Here is a 22,592-nt window from a genome sequence, read left to right on the forward strand (position 1 = left end):
CAGCGAAGCTTGCACGTGTCGGAGGACTGGATGAAAGGTGCGTATACTTACTGCGCTTTGAGGTTCTCACCTTAGGAGGCTCAGCCTTTTGGCGAGCCTTCTTGTTGCCTTTAACGACCTAGCCAAGGTCGCGCAAAAGCCAATGTGGAAAGTTAAGTTTCCAAATTATGGTACAAGCCCACACTTATCATAGTTACTGTCCCCACGCACCGAAAACAAGGGTATCTGTATATACCCATTATGTGACCCTAAACCAGCTCTGCTAATGCTTTAAGGCTAATTAGTTAAAGGCACTTCGCAGTTAAAGAAAACTTCGTCCTGGTCCGGGGTTCGAACCCAGGACCACCGCTACACCGGAGCAGTCGCCTACCAATTGAGCTAACCAGGACGGCAAGCTTATGGTAGGACGAGGGCGAATTGATCAATAACTCGAAGTGGGAACTGTGTTTGTCAAATTTCTACAAAGGAAAGCTGTACAGCTTTCTCAGAAACTTCGCAGTTAAAGAAAAATTCGTCCTGGTCCGGGGTTCGAACCCAGGACCACCGCTACACCGGAGCAGTCGCTCTACCAATTGAGCTAACCAGGACGGCAAGCTTATGGTAGGACGAGGGCGAATTGATCAATAACTCGAAGTGGGAACTGTGTTTGTCAAATTTCTACAAAGGAAAGCTGTACAGCTTTCTCAGAAACTTCGCAGTTAAAGAAAAATTCGTCCTGGTCCGGGGTTCGAACCCAGGACCACCGCTACACCGGAGCGAAGTTTCTGAGAAAGCTGTAACTGCGAAGTTTCTGAGAAAGCTGTACAGCTTTCCTTTGTAGCCGTATGGCTGCGCTCGGGTGGATGCCAATGAGTAATTACTCCCTTGTTACAAATCTACTCCACCTTGGGGGATTCCCCTAAAACATTTGACAGTTAAAGGCACCTTTCCCCAAAGCAGCAGTGCAAAAAATATAAGTGAATATCAGTTCATTAAATGTACAATTCATTAAGAGGTACATGTAGAAAGGTTTCTATTGTATACTAGTCCGTGTAATTCTTGCCTACCTTTGACCTCTGAAAGACTTTGACTAAGTACTATGCCAGAGTGTCAGTAAATTAATAGATGAAGGGCAAATCATCACGTGATCTCTCACATGTTAAGAGGGTAAGAACGAAAGCTAGCTGGTTGCTCATTGCAACTTGAAACTACACTAAACTTGTTAATAATAAGTGAGGGCAGACACAAAGGAACAACTAGGCAAACAAAGCAAAGTGAAGCTTCAGGTAGCAGCCTATTACCTGCCTCCTTGCCACACAGAGGTGTGTAATGCCAGTGCATTTGTAATGCTACTCTTCAAGCCAGATATAACATTTCAGCACTTAAAGGTGCACTGAAGAGGATTCTGAACTTGTCTTTTTGCCGCGGGAACTCGATCTACACGTTCCTAGCATTCTTAGAAACAGTGACTTATTGCCCTGTGTGGCCGATTTCCCCAATTAAATCGAACTAACGTCCGGCTCCCACCTTTTTGTTTGAATTCTCCCTCGTACGGTGGGCGGAGTTGACTAACGCGTGGAGCGCCTTTCACACAGTCCCGTGGAGGCTTTGCTTTCGCTTTATTTTGTTTTTTAGGTTTCCATGAATAAATAGTTTCATTCGCACATAATATAGCCGCAAAATAAGCCAAAAGAAATAAATATACGCACGGACTATTTGCTACTACGGACTACTACGTATTACTCCGCCGATGGCAGAGCAGCAAGCCGCCACGGGACTGGGTGAAAGGCACTCCACGCGTTGGTCGACTCCGCCCACCGTACGAGGGAGAATTAAAAAAAAAAGCGGGAGCCGGACGTTAATTCGATTTAATTAGGGAAATCGGCCAAGCAGGGCAATAAATCGAGGTTTCTAAGAAAGCTCGGAACGTGTAAATCGAGTTCCCACGGCAAAAAGACAAGTTCAGATTCCTCTTCAGTGCACCTTTAAAAGCGCACACTGAACAACTTCGGGCTGTTTGAAACACCACACAAGGCAAGAAAACAAGCAGAGATCTTTTTCAAAACAACAGATAACTTGCAGCAAACTTTGGTTTATGCGTGACCAGCCATTAGTGACAGCATCACTGTAAAGCTGGCATAGCTATGAAATTACCAAAAAGCAGGCTCCCTAGGCCTAGCAGCAGTTACGCCCACCCCCGACTCACCTGCTCGAGAAATATAGACCAGTTTTCATAGTTGGGGACCGCCACCTACGGCGGGGAGAGACAAGAACAAATGTTGCGTCGCACCAATTCGCAGTTTCCCAACAGCAGCCCTGCCACGGAGTTGCAGACGTCAACCGTTTCGCTGCAGTCCAGTTTAACTAGGAACACGTTAAGGTGGATAGGTTCACAGCTATTGACCCGCAGGATCCTGAGCAAGCATCTGACCCAACACAGCTGCTCCCTGGCGCAGAAGGCAGAAGGCTTAGCAACGTCATCGGTTTTGATTCCATTCTGACCAATCAGCACGAAGCGCTGCACCTGGTCTGCTACGCCGACAACACCAACGCCGCATACGTGGGAGAGGTGGAACTAACAGCTTTCGCTGTAGCCAGTCAAAGAGCATTAACTGCGACATCTGTGCACGCGTGCGTTTAGTTAGTAAATCCTGCTGGGTGCCAAAGGGGCTGGAGTGCAAGTCGGCAACATACATGATGCAACAGCTGAGAAATGGCAGCATGGCATGGCTTCTAAGTAGCGTTGTAGATCATAGTTGACAATTTCACCGACACTGAAAGCACTACAGAAGCCTGTGGGGCTTTTGATGACGGAGAATGAGAAAGCAACAGAAGCACTGAGTGTTGGCACAGTGATCAAGAGCCAAACTGACAGCAAAACTGACAGCAGTGGCGAGAGCAGTGAAGAACGTGCACTCATCTTGGTGCAGCAGCGGATCTTGCAGCTGCGCTCAGTGCTGTAAGGCACACATCGGCCTCACATTGAGGCCCTGTGCTTTCTCATGTGCATTCTAACAAGTAACAGCTTACAATTGCAAAATATTGTGCAGTATAAGTAGAACGCACCGTAGACATTTTTTTTTCGTTCTTTTAATTTAGTTAACTCGATTCCACCAGTTAACTCGATTCCAGTAGTGTAATCATGGCTGAAATAACGCAAGTCAACTGCATTCCACAAACAGACACTACCATGCTGAGCAGGCTGGCGTTTTATCCAGCCGTAGGCACAAAGTATTATTGGGCTTGGTCAGCAAGCCCTGGTCTTAAGAAGACCCACCAAAAACATCCAGCACTCTCGTGGTAGCTTTCTCTCTCATTGCAGCCTTAGCAGACCCAACGGGACGCAAAAAACACAATGACCAATCGCTGATACACTGCATTCCAAGACCGCTTTTCTATAGCCTACAGCATAGTGGCTAATACCCGTGCCACACGCTCACAAGAAATGGCAGTAAATGCTTAAGGCCCTAAGTTTGTTAATGCCATTATTTCCGGAGTTGGTGCCACACGTCCACATTTAATCCATTATCGAAAGTGAGGATGACGATAATGCTTGCAAGGTAGTCAAAGGTTTCATCTGAATATAAACATGGCTAATGAGCACAATATATGGGAAATGTTGTTCAAATGTAATATAAAAACGATTTTCCAGAAAATACGGCTGTTCCTGCTTTACAAGTCGAAAAAGTAGCCATAAACTCGCATGTCAGCACCCAAGTCGAGAGTACCTGTTAATGAGGCTGGTTAAAATGGCGCTCTTCGCATCGAAAATGCGTTATAGTTGCCTCATCTGACTGAAAGTTAAGGATTAACTATTTCCTACTAGTTAGGAAGTTGTTACTAGCAAAGCTGCATGCTTTTCTGCGTGTGGAATGGGAACGAGAGTAGGCATTGCACGGGCGAATGAGTTGTGGTGAACTCAGTAGGTCATGAATGGCAGTAAGGCTAATGCCATTAAATTTACGCGTGTGGCACCGCACGAATGCCATTAAATCTTAAGGCAGTAAGCACTTAATGGCATTAAATCTGTCCGTGTGGCACGGGTATAAGCCTACACCCCGGTCCTCCTTTCCGCATAAAGGCTCGGAATAGTCTCACTCGCAAGGGAAGGGAGACTGTAGGAAACGCACCCGAACGGCCACGTGCAGCGGTGAGTCTCCGTCGCTCCCGATGGCGTTGACGTTGGCCCCGTGGCTGAGGAGGCTGATGACGCAGCTGAGCCGGCCCCGGGCGACCATGATGTGGAGGGCAGTGTTGCCCTGGAAGTTCTTGGCGTCCAGGTCACAGCCCAGCTCTATCATGGTCTCCAGGCACTGTGAATCACAGACAGGAACAGCGCACGGCCAATTTCACAGAGTTACCGGCCAAGAAATGCATGCCCTAGTGCTTCTAGACTCCACAGACCAGGCACAGAGAACAGCACATGCCGAAAGAAAGAGGTGTTAGGGATGTGTGGTAGCAAAGGCATCTGCTATAACAGACCTAGTAGTGGACAGTGCCACTGGAGGGCACTAGTATACCTTGCAGTTGCAAGGATAAACACAAGGAGGCGCTAGATGCATGATGGCGTGGGGATAGGTAGGTAGGTAGGAAAGACTTTTATTGCTCTAGAAAGGTGCTAGTAGCAGACGAGAAAGAAGAGGTCCATCTTCCTTCTTCTCCCAGGGTCGGTGCCCCTATTCCAGGGCTCCGCTGAGCTTCGCTGCTCGTTGGGCGTGCTGGATCAGACCTTGTTGGCAACCCAGATCGCCGCTGGAGAGCCGGCTCTCCCACTGTTCTGCACTCGGGTCTTTGCGAAAGTTGTCATTCTTTATGCATTCCCACGTGATGTGGTACAACGATGGTTTGCTGCCACACCACGGGCAAGTGTCCCGATATTGCGTCGGGTAAATCTTGCTAAGGATATGCAGGTTTGGGAATGTTCCTGTCTGCAATCTTCACCAATACACTGCCTCTAGTTGATTTAAATCAGGATGAGGCGGCGGATAGCGGATCCGTACCCCCTTATAGTAGTTGAGAATGTCTGAGTACGTAGGGCTGACTCGGTCGGGTAGATCGTCCGATTGGGAGGAAGCTCGGCTCGTATAACCCTCGAGCTACCTCGTCGGCGCGTTCGTTCGGAGGACAGATGGGATGGAAGGGCAGAGGAATGATGAATGCCGGCGTGGGAGCCATGTGTGTTAATGCGTTAAAGTAGCGCGTTGCATCAGCCCCAAAGTGTGATGGATGTAGGGCCCAATCTTTTTCATCCTTGAAAAGGAACTACGCAAACAAGAGATATGCACAACCACAACAGAAGAGACAGGTACTCATGTGTGTATCCTTTCAGGTGTGTGCCTTCATCCCTGAAGCCCCTTTTCAGGAATAAAAAAAAAAGGAACCTCAAACTTGCCCATAAAGATGCCTTACTGCAGTACCAAAGCACGCCGCAAGCATTCGGAGCAGAAAAAAAATCTCAACTACATAGTGCAAGATGTACTTGCCAGTCGCTGCTATGAGCAGAACTTAGCAATTTTCGCAACATTTGTGAACACTAGAAAGGTGTCAGCAAAAAACTAAAAAGAGGACACAAGAGCAGGAAGAAGCCAAGTAGGTGCATCAAAAGCACAGTCAGGAGCAGTGGCAATGATTCAAACTAAGTACTGGCAACGCACGTGAGTGTCACCATACACCCAACAATAATGGTGTCGTTTCAGACAAGATGTAATAAAAAGTGGCTGGACACCAAATTTAACCTACCCAATGCTTTAATTTGCCATCATCTCAAGATTGAGATAAATGGACTAAAGTGCTTTCTGTTTGCTGATGCCCAAAGCCCCAGCAACACGTTTTTGAAATGTACCGAACTGTTTACATGTCTGTGGTAACAGAAATCTGAAAATTTCTTTTGAATAAAGTACCATCACCAATCAAAAGAGGCATGTGGTATATATATCAAAAAGAGGCATATATGCAGCACACTGCTGCATGTACAGCACAAACGGCACAATGATTAAAGGAGCTCTGAAGAGGATTCTGAACATGTCTTTTTGCCGCGGGAACTCAATCCACACATTCCTAGCATTCTTAGAAAAAGTGACTTATTGCCCTGTGTGGCCGATTTCCCCAATTAAAACGAATTAACATCCGGCTCCCGTCTTTTTTTTTTAATTCTGCCTCGTACGGTGGGCGGAGTAGACCAACACGTGGAGCGCCTTTCACCCAGTCCCGTGGAGGCTTTGCTTTTGGTTTATTTTGTTTTATAGGTTTCCATGAATAAATAGTTTCATTTGCAGATAATATAGCCGCAAAATAAGCCCGCAGAAATAAAAATATGCGCGGACTATTTGCTACTACGGACTACTACGTATTACTCCGCCGATGGCAGAGCGGCAAGCCGCCACGGGACTGGGTGAAAGGCGCTCCACGCGTTGGTCGACTCCGCCCACCGTACAAGGCAGAATTAAAAAATAAAGGCGGGAGCCGGACGTTAATTCGATTTAATTGGGGAAATCGGCCACACAGGGCAGTAAATCGCAGTTTCTAAGAAAGCTCGGAACGTGTAGATCGAGTTCCCGCGGCAAAAAGACAAGTTCAGATTCCTCTTCAGTGCACCTTTAAGCTCAGAGCTGAGAATTAAAATAGAGAACAGTATTAATAAAAACCATACTACTACCATTGCTAATTGAATTTATCGAGATCAAACTATATTCAATTCACGTATGAGTGTTCATGCGCCCTTACTGCTCAGTATTTGAAAGCTATTCAAGAGGTAATTAACTTCTATTCAACTGCACTTTCCAAAGGTTACTGTTTGCGTCCTACTGAAGAGCACGGCATGTTGGGCAACATGACAAAAGCAATGCAGAGTACTGCACAAGGCTAGCGGCCGCACCTGATAGGGCGAAAGCTGCCGACTGTACCTGTGTGGTCTTGGCCCAGTGAAGCGGGGTGCCACCATGCTTCATATCCTCTATCTGGAAGTTGTGGACATTCTGCTCTACGTGGTCTCGCCCCAGACTGAAACAGCCAGGAGAACAAAGACTGCGTGAGTTGCAAAATGCGGAAGGGCGCAATGCACAAGGCGACATGCTCGGACCCAGAGGCCACTTTGCAGCACAGCACAGTACGAATCAAAGCATCACACTTCAGGCACTGCAAGAAGAACTGCACAGCTGCTGTGTGCGAATACTTGACAGCCCTGTTTGAGCACCCTCGAAACCAAATGTACAAAGAAAGAGCTCAGTAAGCCTTAAAGGGACAATGTGGTCAAAATGAAGTTGGCCTGTAATAAAAGATCACTGCATTTTTATGAGAGACACTACTCTTACTGAAACCGCAGAGATGATTAAGAAATTAAATAAATTAAACACAGTAGAATCTGGATGACATGAACACCGTTGATACGAGTTTCAGCATGATACCAATTCATAAACTCCCCAGCTAAAGTGCACCGCTGCTTTAAAAGGAGAGCCACAAATGTGGTGGCGCAGTTCCCAGATACCATGCTCAATGCTTGTAACCTGTCCAGTGCAGAGAATCCACTTTCTGCATACAACTGACAAGAAAAGTGGCAACAACTGCAGCGCAGAGCAGCCAATGGTGGAAACATACAAGGCGAGATGAATGTTGCATGCATGCATTCATTGTTTCTGGGCTACAATGCATCATCCTTTATAACCAACTTCTCAACTACATAACACTACAGCACAAATGCATTGCAAAAAGTATAAATCCATCAACTGACTGCTTGGTTACCACTGTGTGACATGAGAATTAGCGAAGAGTTGTTTGAACAACCACTCAGACCGTGCCATATTGTTATGCGTGGCAAATGGCCCAAGCAATAGTTTGAGTCTCTGCACATAGAGGGCGCCACTGTCCTTTCCTCATTTTTCCATTGTCCTTCGCTTTACACTGACATCACAGAACTGGGAAATGTGTCCTTAACAGCTGCCTGTGTAAAACTGGCATTCACATCCAATAAATTGTATTCTGGACACCACTGGTAGACTTGGAAAGCTGGCTTGTCCTCCTCAACGTGCCTGTCTCTGGCATGTCCTCACGGCTTATGCCTTGTGTTTTTTGTACCAGTTTAAGCATGTCCCTTACGCACCAGGTGCTGTTGTTTCGATCGGCCAGGTTAACGGAGGCAGAGTTGACGTCCGCGCCTTCCTTGAGCAGCTCGCGGACGCACTCTGGCTTGTCCGTAAGGCACGCAAGCTGCAGCGGGGTGTAGCCGTCATTGTTGACCTGGTTGATGACCGCAACAGGGGCTGGCCGGGCACCCAGGGCCTGCATCGAAGGGCACATTCCACCATGGATCTCTTTCAGAAAAATGATCGGTGTACATTAACCCTTTGAAGGTTTTTGCCGTATATGTACGGCGACGGTTTTCTGTCCCGCAAGGTCTTCGCCGTACGGGTACGGTTACGATCTTCCGTTTGAAATTTTGCGCCAAAAGAACAATGCGTGCTCACTGGGGGGTGCTGCCACCTATTAGGACTGACAAGAGGTGCTTGAATTTTGTGCTGCCTTCTTACGGAGATGAGCAGAACTTATGTCTAGCTTTAGCGCGGCGGCACAGACTGCGGTTAACTCTATGGACTGCGGCAACACCCCTTTTGTAGTTTTGGTTTCGCCGCGTGATCGCAACGGAGTCGCGCAAAATTTGAGTTTTCTTTTTGTCAGCACTATCTTGCAGGGGCTGCCGAAGTTGATTTCTATCTTTATTGGCGCTGCTCTTAGCTTGCTTATCACCGTTGCTCGTGAGGTATTCTCGCCCTCTGTGGCAACGCGCCTACGCGGTTTCGATTCCGCCGCGGGATCGCAACAGAGTCGCGCGAAACGTGTTTTCTCTTTGTGGGCACTGTTTTGCAGAGGCGGCGAAAGTTGATTTCTATCTTTATTGGTGCTGCTCTTAGCTTGCTTATCACCGTTGCTATTCGATTGTATTGAACATTTTCCAGTTGTGAGTGATGCTGTCACCAAAGTACTGTTCCTAACTTTTTTTTTACTATATATTCTCAATTATATACATTTTGTGGATTCAAGATCCGCAATAAAGTAATTTGACCACCTGGGAAAGTTTTCTTAAAAATAATTCGACCCTCAAAGGGTTAAGAAAACAGGAGCAGAGTAGAGTGGGTAAGGGAACAGGTGCGAGTCAATGGCATCCCAGTCGAAATCAAGAAGAAATGGGCATGGGAAGGACACGTAGTGTGAAGGGAAGATAACCGATGGTCCCTTAGGGTATAACGAAGCCAAGAGAAGGCAAACGTGTGAACTGTGGTTCTCAAATGAGCAGCCCCACCCCTAATTCCTTCCATTGATATCGTGTTCACTCGAACATTTGTGTGCTGCTTCATCATTCTCAGGTGGTCAAAAGTTATAATTTGCTAATGAACATTATGCATTTTCTAAACTAACCTACTAGTGTAAGTTTTTTTTACACTGGTGCAGTGCAAGGACCCTTGTTGTTGACGGAATTCTGGCATTTCATTACTTTTATCCAACATTTTCACTGCTTACAGCATTACGGGGTTAAACATCAGAAGTGGATGTCTGTCACAAAGTGCGTACATGCCTTTTCTTTCTTCTTTCTTTTGCAACCAAGGTGGCCACGGCGCCGGTGGTTCGCAGGCATTTTGCAATGCGGCGGCAACGATTGATTTTGCAGCCCTCGTGGGGGCAGTTGACCGCTCGCGACACTAGAGGGTCAAGGCTACTCCACCCCCTCCCCAGGATTATCGCCGGGAAGCGGGCGCGTGCATGATGTAGGGACAGGAAGTGGCCAGTTGAAGGCCCCAGCACTATTCCCGACCTTCGCAAGCTCCTCGTTAGGACTGTAGCTTTCCCTCGCGTCCCTTGTCAATCTCTTCGTGTTCCTTTCCCCCCGTTTTCAACATCTGCAAATCGTTGGCGCACTGGGCCTTGAGGATTCGTTTGTTTGTTTTTTTGTTGTTGTTTGTCACGAGAACGCGGTGGTGGGAAAACCGCGAGCCGGGCAGTTGGCTTGGAGATTTCGGTGTGTGCAGACGTGTGTGAGGTCAGCCACGGAAGTGGTCGGCAAGCGAGTGTCTGACGCGTAGAGCGCAGCGACGGCGGACCCAATATGCGTGGAAGACGCGTGGCCCAAGTTCGCCCGTATCCGCAACACCCCATCAGCCCCGCGCGCCCCCGCAGCCTGACGCTCCCTGCGACTGGACCTTGCCACTATGCAGCTAAGCCACCGTTTCTCCCCACTCGCTTTACTCTTTCCTTTGTACCGTAACTCTTTCTTCTCGTAACCTTTTGTACAGTATTGCTTTGTTGTTGTAACAGGCTGCACAGTAATCGCCCTGATGTTTCCTTCTATGTGTTAATTGTAGTGTTTGTGTTCTCATTCTGTGTTATTTGCGTCGTGCTTATGTATTGATGCTATTTTGTTGGGCGTAGTGTTGTAACTGGTTGTTGTTCTCCGTTGCCCAAGTAAAGATTCTTGCTTGTTAAGAACTTGTCTACGCCTCATGCCTCCGGTCAACGGCTAATCAGGCGTGGCCCCTATCGCCGGTCAGCAGTCGAATCTCATCTTTGGCACGCGGAGTGGAGAAGTTTGTCGCTCCTCCCCCTCTGAACTTACGGAGAGTGCAGTGGTGGGCAGGTTGGCTCGATTAATATATCTTCGGCGCCAACCAACCATCAAGCTGCCCACAATATCGTGACAATGTCACTCGTCACCTTGATGAGCTCCTTGGTGGTGACGGCCGCAGCGTGGTAGATGGTGTCGCCGTTGTGGTCGGTGAGGCTGAGTGGGGCGTCCATGGCCATCAGAACCTGGACTGAGTTGAGCTTCTGGGCCCGCACTGCCACGTGCAGCGGTGTGGCCAGGGTGTCCTGAGCTGCCTCCGATATTTGCCTGCACAGGGCATGAGCACCAGGGCTGAAGCAGCAATGAGCTGATGTTTTTAAAATGAAGAGGAAGGCAGTGAACACAGTCGAAACTGAGGAAAGACGTTTTGAAATCTCCAAGAGTTTCCTGTTCACAATGATGGGGGATAGTGCTTGAATGCCCGATTATTCATGTGCAAAGAATAACATGTAATGGCCCAGTACAGATGCTTAACAAGGTGTCTTTGTTCCTATTCGAAGTTTCGAGTGAAGCATGGCCTTGAGGTAGAGCATCCGCCTCGCATTCGGGAGGTGCTGAGTTCGATCCCCAGTGCCGCCAGGTACCCACCGGTTTCTTTAATGGGTACAAGATTTTCCCCGGCTTGGTGCTTGGCTCTTCTAAGGTCAGAAGCTAGGGAAAAGGGTCCTGGACCACAATCCAGGGAATCAATAGGGACTCTAAAAAAAGGCATAATGTCAGGTTCTTTTCATTAGACTGAATGAAGTGTTGCCCCAGTTAATCTGGCGGCCAGAAAGAAACTTCTTTCCTTAATTTCTACAGTCAACTGCTTTCTTCATACCACTGCATCATGCTCGACCAGATAGATTTTTGCCGGAATACCGACTGACTTCAGATGCAAACAAAGCCCAACTTTTTCAACACGAAGCATTCACTGTCAACTTTCCACTCACACGTTCAAAACAGTTGCAAACCATGACAGTTGGTGCAAAACTGAAGCATGCTACTGACATGCAAGGAACAGAAACAGCTAATAAGTTGATACGAAACATCTTGCAAAACAAGCTAGGCTGATCTCTGCAACACTAATACTTACACGTCCCACATAGCCTGAGTCACTTTGGGACGTTAACCCCCATAAACCAAACCAATGCTTACAAAGAGATGGCTACTGAACTGCTTGGTCAGCAGTATGTATCGTCACAACATGTATTGCTACAGGGTGTGCACCGAAAAGGAAGAAAGAAAAAAAAACTTAAAGCAGCTTCCAATTCTCGCAGCACTATTGCCCTTTTAAGTTAATGGAACATCTACAGCCATGAAACACTAAGCATCGTACATTCACATTTCTTTAAGAATGCGTCTGCTGTATTAGGACGGCGTCTATTCCTGTAATAACCAGGCACTAAAAAAGTAAAAAGTAATAGGACGGCGTCTATCTCTAATTCCCAGGCACTGAAAAAGTAAAAAGTAATGAACTTCCAGGATTTCATCACTAATGGTCCTTCATTGCAGAAGTGTAAAAAACTTTGCAGACTTAACATGAGAAAGATGACCACAATGTAATTAAATTTGGCCAATTTACGACGATAAAACTGAACATGGAGTAAATCAGGGGCAAAATTAATAACTGCTCCACTGCCTATCAGTGCAGCATTATGAATGAAGAAATTTTGAGTGGTTATACCCTTAAGGTGGGTTTTAGATTAATTCTATCCTTCAGTAGTCCTCCTGCATCTGCAGCAGCTGACAGATTGACCTTGCTTTCACAGATATGTTGGAAGAGGCTGTTTCTGCAATTATAAATTAGCAATTCATGCAGTTCTGTGGGAAGAGAAGGAATAAATTTGCACATTTTTTACACTCTTTATCAAAGGTGGTACGGCGGGCATTATGGGGTTAAAAACTGGCAGAACGGATATAACTGTGACGAGCAAAGCCATTCCCAATTTTCCCCTGTGAACACACACAGCATATTTCCCGTGCCAATATTAAGCTCAAAACCCTTTAACAAAGGTTCTATGATGCTAAGGTAAAAGCTTGGGCGAGTTGGTGGTTATTCATTCTAAAACCACCAACTTGCCCATTCATTCAACTCGTTATTGATTCATAGAGATGCTTTGCACCTTGAACTACAAACAGTGTGTGGTAAGTGCCTGTTTGTACGTCTCTTCCTGGTGTCCGTGTCTTTTTTGCGCTGTTTTTGAATGAATACACTATCTGATGTCGAGAAAATGCCATCGCATGCATTCTAACGAGTTCCATGCAGCAACATTTCTTCAAATCTCTCGGCATAAAAATTCTGGTTAGCGGCAAACTATTAATTGCAACTGGGAACTACATTGCACCGTGCAGGGAGAGAGTAAGTGTAATGGATCTGCAGCTTTCGCTTCATTGCCAGGAAAGGTTGTTACGGAGGACATAGCAGCCATAACTGCCTTCTTACGCGGCCACACGGGCGTTCTTGAAGCACTCGACGAGCCCCAGGTGTGCGGCCAAGTGCGCCAGGGTCCAGGTGGGGTTGGAACGCACCAGCTGCACCACCTCTTGCACCAGCTCCTTGGTGAGCAGGTCTGGTACACACTCCAGCATGAGGGGCAGCTTGTCCTTGAGCAGCAGGAAGCACATCTCGGCCGCCACCTGGTCCCGCGTGCGCAGCAGGCTGAAAGCCGCGTGTGGCGACCGCGTCACGTCCTTGTGCAGCACCACATCGTAGGAGGCTGAGTCCTCCGTGACGGGCGTGCTTGGTGGGTACTGGTACAGCACCAGGGAGTCCTCTCGTGCCAGGATGTTGCAGAGGGCATACTCGTCCGGTTTCACCTCCAGCACCTGTGTGGGCCGCATGCCTGACAATCGTCAAATGCCTGGTCTAAGAAAGTTGGCTAGATGAAACAAAGCGCAAAAGGGACAGGACAAACGAAGAAACAACACGGACAAGGCGCTTTCCGTGTTGTTTCTTCATTCGTCCTGTCCCTTTCGCACTTTGTTTCATCTAGTCATGTACCAACTCGCCCACCAATTGATTCTTCTAAACTAGGAAAGTTGTTTCTACAACTGTTTCTAGAACAACAAGAAAAGGATGGAACAATGAGGGAACCCACAAGGTAGGACAGGTAGGTGCTGACTACCAACTTGTGATTTTGGTCAACAAATGCTACGTCATACATTACCAACACTTTTAAACAATCTAGAACATAACAGAATTGACATTAACCATATTAGTATTTCAAAAATTAGGTCTTTCCTGTCGGAGCAAGCATCAGACAACCCATACTAATTAATGCAACTGTAATAATAACATGCAATTCTGTTGCAAAACCGTTTGACTTTATGAATATGTACCTGTATGCACTTTCCATTCTGTTTGTCAATTACTACAGTTTATTTTTTTTTGTCTTCGTACTTGCTGTACATATAAAAAATTGTTTAAGTTCCACAAGAGAGCTTTGCAAAACCACTCTATATTGCTTAACCTTGTACGTTTTGTTTGCTTTGTTCCATATTTCCATACTCCACGAGTATGTTTTATATAATGTCCACCTGTGTGTCGTCACTGTATGCCATGTAAAAGGGGGCTTGAGCGCAATCAAGTGAACGTTTCCCTTTTTGCTCGAGCCTCCTCCGTTGATTTCTTTCTGACGGAAATAAACTGCATTTGATTTGATTTGATTTGAAAAACCAATTAAATTAAACTCCTGGTTTTGCAGAAAAAAAAACATTCGTTACATAGCAAATATTGAGCCCATGGAAACTACAAAGGGTGCATTTTTATCATTCAATATCATAGGTGTAGACAAGCTGTATGAATTTCGCCTATTACAGTCAATCTACTTTTCCTCCCCTGAAGTTACTAACCTTCTAACGTCCCTGGGAACCTTAGAGCGACAAAATATTAGCGTGCAAACAAGAAATGTTGATGCGTGGGCAGTTCCTCATTTTCGTACATTTTATGAATATCAGTCACTTACCCATAACCTCCTTACAATACTAAACAAATATGGACACACAGAGGGCTTGAATAAAAACAATTACATTCCTATTTCATGAAGTTGTGATCCATTAATTTTTGTTTAGTTGTTTCCGCGTATGTGCTTTTCAGTTGTTTTATTTGGGTTTCAGTTGATTACTGGCTGCTTTAAGTGACTGACATGATTATTACTTGTCGCAGTAACTGTTTTATTATTTCCTTTATTACTGTCTACTTATGTACTTTTCAATCTTTTCATTACGCTGCTGCCTTGTAATGGTCTCTTGGGCCTCGTCAAGCTTTTGCGTAGCTTTTAGCCCAAGAGACCATCCAGTTGTTTTCTGTAAAATAAAGATGTATTGTATTGTATTGTATTGTATTGTATTGTATTGTTAGTGCCTGTGTCAGCGACGTGTTGTCACTTTCCTTTCTACAAACAGAGTCATTCGCGAAACTGTAATTTGTAATGTGTTCTGTGCCAGCACGAAACTTTGTTCTATCGGACCTAAACTAGCCTGTGGCTATTCGTCTGAAAGGTGCTCATACATTTGGTACATTTTTTTTTTATGAATACAATCAATCAAGCAGTAATAAAGGACACAGCACTGTCAGTAATTAAACAATGGTGTTTTCTCATATGCTAGGTGACTATTTTCAGCGTTTCATCCACGAGAAAGCATAGTAACTGGCAGGCAAAACATCTATGCATTGATAAGAAAAAAAAAAGCAGTACTCATATTCAAACCAGTTACCTCTTGCGCACATATGTGGTGGCCTTTTCTCCTACATTGGTCAGCTGATACAAATCACCAACTGTACCAAACTTGAATCACTCCATTATTTATATTATGCTCTTTAGCAATAGCGGTCAAACTACCCAGAACTGTTCTCAAATGGGTGAAGAGTCTTTGGCCTGATTCAAGATCAACGAGGAAACAGGATTTTGATAGTTCAGGATGAAAATCCCACTTATTATGCACCCTTCCTCCTCTAAAGGGCCTATACCATTTATTTGGGCTTATTTTGAGATGGTCACTGACACCCCATTTTACAGTTTCCCGGCCAATGCGTTTGCTGCTGGTTACATAGGCTCTGACGACCCCCCTCACAAGCGCTGAGAAGAGGTACCCTGACTCTCTAAGCAAAGACATGGAAAGCAAAGAATACTCTGTAAGCCACAGCAACGCCTAGAAGTTGAATGTGGCAGCCCATGGACCAAAAAATTAAGGATGGCACTATAGGTGTTAACGCATGCATTATTATGCCACGCCATAATGGCAGGGATAAAATGTCAGGCTTCTTTGCAAGTTGAGCGCATTGACCATGGTTCGGATACTGGCACAAATGTCTCTACTGTCACTTAAAGATGGCATACACAGCTTTGATAAATGTCCAGTATGGTTCAAATATGTGCCCACTTTATCCAACATAGCATTTAGGAAACAATTCACAAGACTGTGCAGGATAAGATTGCAGAGGCACTCATGCTTGTATCCAAAAGTCGTGCAAGTTTCAATGCCCAAACTTGCATCATGCACACGGAAGGTGATTTTAATGAATGAAAGTGAAGCTAAAAATCTCCAATGGTTCAGTGCCATCAGGACAGTGCTTGGTAATCATCCAAGTTCTTACTTATACATACAAAGCATCCAATGCTTGGCAAGAATTGTGGATGCTCACAAGTACGGAGATTCAGCAGGCATGTTTCCGGGTACAGATATGCTGCATTTGATCTGCCTGTGATTACCAGACTATATCGTAATACCACAAACTACTCGTTAATTGTTCGAACCGAATCTCTGAGATCAACGCGATGGCGTAGTAGCTTGCTGGTGTTTCAGTTGCGCACCTATTGTTTACGTTCTATCGGAGCTCACTACATCGATGTTAAAGCGTGGAATAGTTTAAACTTGGCATGGGTGCGTTCAATTCGGCGGTCGACCGGCAGTTAGCGCGGCCCATACGGTTGCGCTCAATCACGTGATATCGGCGCAAAGCACACACCTTGTTAGGCTCTGGCTCCATGCGACTGGACCTCAGGTTGTCCAGAAATCCGCGCAGGAAGGCCATGCCTAGTGCTGGACTGATCTCTGCAAGCCAAGCGTGACCATCAAAACACGCACACATTTTCCAGATGGAAGAGAAACCAACCACACGCACATTGTGGCGTGTTCGCGCGAGCAAAAAATTTCGCATACAAAACCGAGACACTCGACGAAGTTTGAAACGAGACGCAACAGGGGTCAGTTTTGCCGTCTTCATACAAACGAAGCTTCTGCGCGAAGAGCAAGCGGGAATCCCAAACCGAAACGCAGAGAGCAAATAATAGCACTTACGAGATGATCGCTTATTAATGACAACAAACGACTTCCTACATAGCGAAATGCATCTCGCAAGCAAGGAAAAAGACAAGTTTGCGCGCACAATCACGCGATGCTTTTGGAGTCGCACGCGAGATGCGGCTGCAGTAGCAGCCCGACGTCGGTGCGCTCGAGCAGGCACGGCTACTAACGCATTACAGTACGGCAAGGATTACGACGTACTTGTCAGAGCCGCTGATTCATACAGCCAAAGACAGGTGCGCGAAAGCGAGCTGAACGGAGAAAGCAGTAATCGCTGGGAATTTACACATACGTTGGCTGTGTTCGAATGTCAACCCGGGTCGACCGCCGGCGGCCCGAGCATCACTGAGCTGTGACGTCATTTTCACGCGTCACGAGAACTCGAAGGCTCGCTTCGGCACGCTCACGTGACATTACGTCACGGTTTGGCGAGCGCATGAGGCGGTGGCAGCTGAAGAGGAAGCGGCGAGGTGTCTGCTTCCACGCATTTTTTTTTTTTCTTTTAGCAGACCCTACGCTCATGTTGGCGCCCTTTGTAACAACGGCCGATCGTCTATATATGTGACCGAAAAGAGGCGTTCCAGTGAATTCAAGCATCCATATTCACCGCTTCATTTCTGGCGAACATGCGTGTGTGTGTGTGTGCGCGCGCAGACTTTCGCATTGAAGGCCCTTCATTTAGCTCTGTAATCTGAACTCTGTAGTCAATCAGCGGCTGTTAATTTCTGGATTCTGTAACCAGTTACCTTTTTTTTTTGTGCGTGCGTGTTTGTGTAATCGATATGGGAGTGTAGTTTGGGGTTGATGAATAGAGGCGCGAACAGCGCTGTAACTACGTCTCCATTTAAAGGATCACCGCAGTGGATCTGTGCGCGGGAATGAGCCGAAGCAAAACTTGTCCACTTTGCAATCGCACCACAGCAAATCAGCAAAGCTGAAGGAAGCTGTGGTATATAATTGAAGGGAATGATGGTTTGAAAAAAAAAAAAAAGGTTTTTGATGAAAGGAAATATGGCGCAGTATTTGTCTTACATCTCGGTGGATGCCTGAAAAGCGCCGTAAGGGAAAGGATAAAGGAGGGAGTGAAGATTGGTTTGGTTTATTGAGGTACCCAAAGCGACTCAGGCTATGAGGGACGCCGTTGTGAAGGGCTCCGGAAATTTCGACAACCTGGAGTTCTTCAACGTGCACTGACATCACACAGTACACGGGTTTCTAGAATTTCGCCTCCATCGAAATTCGGCCGCAGCGGCCGACATCGAAGAAGAAAGGAAGAAAGAGGTGCTGTAGTGGAGGTCTCCGGAATAATTTCGACCACCTGGGGATCTTTAACGTGCGCTGACATCGCACAGTACACGGGCGCCTTTTGCGTGAAACGCGGCCGCTGCGGCCGGGTTCGAACCCGGAACTCCGGCTCAATGGCCGAGCGCCCCAAAACTCGAAATCAAAAATGAAAATCGCTTCTGAGTTCTGAGTGAAGGAATGGCGCAGTAACTGTTTCAAAGTGAAACTGTCACCAATCGCTAACCAATCACTTGTGATTAGCCAGTGGAGTAAGACGCCGGGTACCGTGGCCCGGTGTTACGAACTGCTTTTTTTTTTTTACGTTGTATCCCACTATAGAGTCCACATTCCGGAAAAATGGTGGCTTATGTTACGGAATTCGCTGAATGGTCGAGAGAGGTGTTGTGACTGGGTGTCCGAGCCAGGAAACGGTCGAGGCGACGGTGAGTTAAAGGACGTTTATGTACAGTATGTACAAGGGCTTTTACATGATACAAGGGCCAAGAGCACCACGGGCTAGCACAAAGAAGAAGGGCGGCCCCGGCAGCGAGCGTAGCTCCGGCGTGATGGCTCTTCTGCTGCCCGTCTACTGCGCGGGTTCAGCGCGGCTCCGTTTTTAAAGCCGCCGGTGTCCGTTGAGGCAGCCAGCAGTTCAAATCCTCCAATCGACTCACGGCACTGGCCACCGTTCAAATTAGACGAATGGTCGACAGGCGACGGCCGGCGAAGCGCCGCAGGTGTTCAAGCCGACGGAGAGGGGGGGGGGGGGGAGGAAGGGTCAGTGCCAGGCGCCGGCGAGGCGGATGATTCACGCTGCAAGCCGCGACATGTCCGAGAGAGTCTGGGCCTGCTTTGAGCGACGGCGGGCGCGCAGCGCTGGTTTCCAGAGAGGCCAGCCAGCGAAATGTGGGCGCCGGCACAACAGAGGTCACGTGACCATGTCACATAATCACATAATCACTGTGGCAGGTTGCAACCGGCCCACCGGACTGAAGGGACCCGTGACCTCTTTGGCTCCGGTCAGGCCGCCGATGCGCAGTCTAGCTCCATAGTGGAGATCAGGGTAGTCAGGATGATGATGATGAGGATGTGACCCTGTGACGTGATCGTAACCTGCCCACCGTGGCAGGTGGTGATTTAAGGATTGTATTGGTCACGAGAGGAGTCACGTGACCTAGTAACGTCATCACAACGTCCACGCTATCCAGCCCCACACAAAAGGCTCACCAAAGAGGAGGCGGTAGACTGGCGCAGACTACAAACCAGTACCTACCCGCACCTGCACAAACTACACAAGAATTTCCCTGCACAATGCGCAGACGAATGTCCATGGTGTCAGAGAAAACCTACACTAGAGCATGTCACATGGACCTGCCCCAAGGCAAACTTAGAGCCAAGAATAAACAAGCCGAGTGTGATGCAGTGGGAGCACTTGCTGGCCAGCGAGAACGAGGACGCGCAACGATTTCTCGTACGCCGAGCCACGATGGCAGCAGTCAAGTGCGGCATCCTGGACCAAGGATCAACCATGGCGCCCTGTGACCCGTAAGGGTCAAGAACACTTTAAATTTATCATCAATAAAGTTTATTCCATCCATCCATCCGCGATGCCAGGTGGAAACCGACCCACCAGCCTGAAAGGTCACTGAAAGGCCCACAGACTGGGAGGCCCCTTGATTGCCGACGTGACGGCGGCTTCGCGCCCACTCTGGTAGCACGAGACAGGTTCCTGCTCCCGTCGTCGGCTCACTGCTTCGTGAATATGCGACAGATGGCGTGTTATACGTTCTGCGCACGCGTGTCATCAGCCGCGTCGCAGCGGCCGGACTGTAGGGGACCAAATTTACGCCTGGCCTGGAGTCGCTAACTTGACCTGACTGCCCGCGCTCCGAAACGCGCAAAAAATGCGATGTCTGGAAGATAGCCAAGGTGGGAGATATGTGCGGGGCAGCCCGAGGCAGCCCGTGACACAGTCATTTTCTGGCGGTCGGCCGAGGCTGAAGTACAGTGGGCGAGGTGTGGCCACGCGAGTGAAGAAACCAGGCGCCGCGTGTCCTAATGTTTGTGGGAAATTCGCGCTGGTGACATGAACCTGGTCTCTTTAGCATTAGGCAGTGAGGGGCGCACCACGCTTTCCAAAGGACGAGAGTCTTGAAATCAGTGACGTTGATGGTAACACGCTGGAGATGTTTACACATTGAATGGCTCAGGTGGTGGTACGCCATCTTGGTAGAGGTGAAGTTGCAGACGTTGCGCATGTAACGTGCGTTCAATAAAGGTAAGACAAGGTTCTTGAGGCAAGAATGATGGCACTTAATGTGCATTGTTCTACGAGCGGGCACCGTGCGCAGAACACAGAAACAGATAAAAAGTATTTAAAAAATTTTCAGTGGTTTAGCTCTGGTTAAACCTGGAGGATTGCGAAAGCAACGAACAGAGAGAGAGAGAGGCGATGGAGAGCGCGCGGCAGCATCGGCGGCCCCGGCACGCTAGCTATGCGCCGCTACTGCGCATGCGCAACTGGCGAGCGCGGCGGCGGCACCTCTGAGTCACCCGCGCAGCAACGGCGACGGTGCGCCAGCTGTGCGCCGTGTGACGTCACTGCTCCTCGCGCATGCGCAGTATGGTCTTTCCTCGGCTCCGCGAAATGGCTCGGCGACTAGCGTAGTGTTGCTTTCGCAACAAAATCTATTTTCATGGCAGCAATCAGAAAGCAAAGCCCACCTACCTATCCTTACAGAATACAGCACACAACATTAAATCAAGTGAACGATCACAAGCACATAGGAGTGACTATTTCATTAGACTTAAAATGGGATAAATATGTATATTTTGTTAACAGGCAAATGTCTTTCTGCACTTCATTCGCGAAAGCGGCCAATCAGATTGGCCTCACCAGGCACAAAATACTAGCGTTTGCTTCACTAATTCACCGTATACTAGAATATAGCATCGTAGCCTGGGTTCCTTATGCCAATAACTGTACAGAAAGATTAAAGAGTGTGCAACACAGAGAAATAAGATTTGTTCGTAAAATATACAGATGTGATGTTTATACCCTATCCGGTTTTTGCATCAAGCTGGGCTTCCAGCAATAAGCAGCGGCGCCAAGTTCATTCTTCGCATGTTTGTATTCTTTATGTTAAATGGTGCACTTAAAATGGGTGGAAGTTGACTTCTATGTTTAACAACTGTTCAAATTACGAGGAACATCATTCTATGACATTTAAACAACTAGACTCTTAATAACGGTACGTTCAGGTATTAATTTATATTCCAAAGTGGTACAATTGCCCTGCCTAATGATGTATTCAGCCCCACTTCGCTTTCTTCATTTCCTTGTAAGTAGTCTAGCTTTGTTTACGACTTTAAATGCCACTTAATATACTGACATCATTGCTTGCTTTTTGATGGCTTCCGCTGCAATTTGTTAGATTGCATCTCTTTTCATTTCTTCAGTTCCTTTCGTTACTACTTTCAACTTCTGTGATTTTTTTTTGTTTTCACTTTTATAAACTTATTATTCCTTTCGCGCAATGTTACGCCCAAACCTGCCATGGCCTGAACAGAGGCTTGCAGTATGCTGGAATAATAAAAGTGACACAGAACTCTGGATATACAGGGTGTTTCACCTGCATATCCTGTATATCTTCCCAAGCAACCACCGATATCCTTCGGACGGCCGACAGAGGTCTGTTTCGGATGTTCTGTACGTCCGCTGAACATCCGCAAACAGCCGGTAGACGTCCGTCGGCCGTCCGAAAGGTGGCCAAAGGTATACGGTTCGCCGGCCGACGGACGTCCAGTTGAGTACGTCCATTGGCGGATCTTTCTCGAATATTCGCATATATGGTGCATGCGTGCTTTTTTCACTCCGCGCGATGCAATAAAACAAAAAACAGTTTGATGCATAGCAGGCATATTTTATTGTGGTTGATGATACAGCAGCAGAGCAATGGGTTATATTCGGAAAATTTCGTAAATGTGACTCTTCAAATGTGGCAAGCTTGGGACACACATCCGTAATCTTCCCACCCACAGTATTTCTGAAATAAAAAGAACGCGGCAAACATCAGTCATGTAAAACAAATGGCACAATGCAGCAGCCCAAGTAAAAACATTGGAACCAATTAATAGAAGTGTTTAATGCTGCAAGTATAACAGACAATGCACTTAGGGAAAGGCATCCCTGCCTTTCCCTCTCTCTCTCTCTCTCTCAATAAGTATAAGGCAATAACTGCTCTCACTTTCCACACCATATTTGACAATGTATATGTTCTTTATTTATTCTTATGGGCCTTAGCGCACTAACCTGCGCAGCACTGTACGCGACTGTGCACAGAAAGCCGCAAAGCTTCCGTTGCGAACCACTGCGAACTACACGTGCTTCCTATGGTCTGCCTTTCGCGCGTTGTCACTCTTTATATAGGCA

The 22,592-nt window shown here is 47.1% G+C and overlaps 1 protein-coding gene across 5 annotated transcripts in view; it reads right to left on the reverse strand.

Annotated features, from left to right (window-relative positions):
* Positions 1-17,275, reverse strand: part of iPLA2-VIA (calcium-independent phospholipase A2 VIA) — a 40,209-nt gene extending 22,934 nt beyond the window's left edge. The window contains exons 1-8 of one of the 5 annotated variants that reach the window (XM_089585065.1): positions 17,169-17,275; positions 16,539-16,624; positions 13,014-13,396; positions 10,678-10,855; positions 8,075-8,253; positions 6,882-6,978; positions 4,110-4,292; positions 2,186-2,230 (exon numbers count right to left, since the gene is read on the reverse strand). In XM_089585065.1, the coding sequence (XP_089441191.1) occupies positions 2,186-2,230; positions 4,110-4,292; positions 6,882-6,978; positions 8,075-8,253; positions 10,678-10,855; positions 13,014-13,396; positions 16,539-16,624; positions 17,169-17,238 (1,221 nt within the window). In that variant the 5' untranslated portion in view covers positions 17,239-17,275. Of the gene's footprint in view, positions 1-2,185; positions 2,231-4,109; positions 4,293-6,881; positions 6,979-8,074; positions 8,254-10,677; positions 10,856-13,013; positions 13,414-16,538; positions 16,625-17,077 lie in introns of all 5 variants that reach the window. The other 4 variants (XM_089585067.1, XM_089585069.1, XM_089585066.1 and 1 more) reach the window with 4 other exon arrangements.
* Positions 17,276-22,592: the final 5,317 nt, after the last annotated feature.

The sequence above is a fragment of the Amblyomma mixtum genome, chromosome 3, assembly GCF_055824585.1.
Source record: "Amblyomma mixtum isolate Tamu chromosome 3, ASM5582458v1, whole genome shotgun sequence".
NCBI lineage: Eukaryota > Metazoa > Arthropoda > Arachnida > Ixodida > Ixodidae > Amblyomma > Amblyomma mixtum.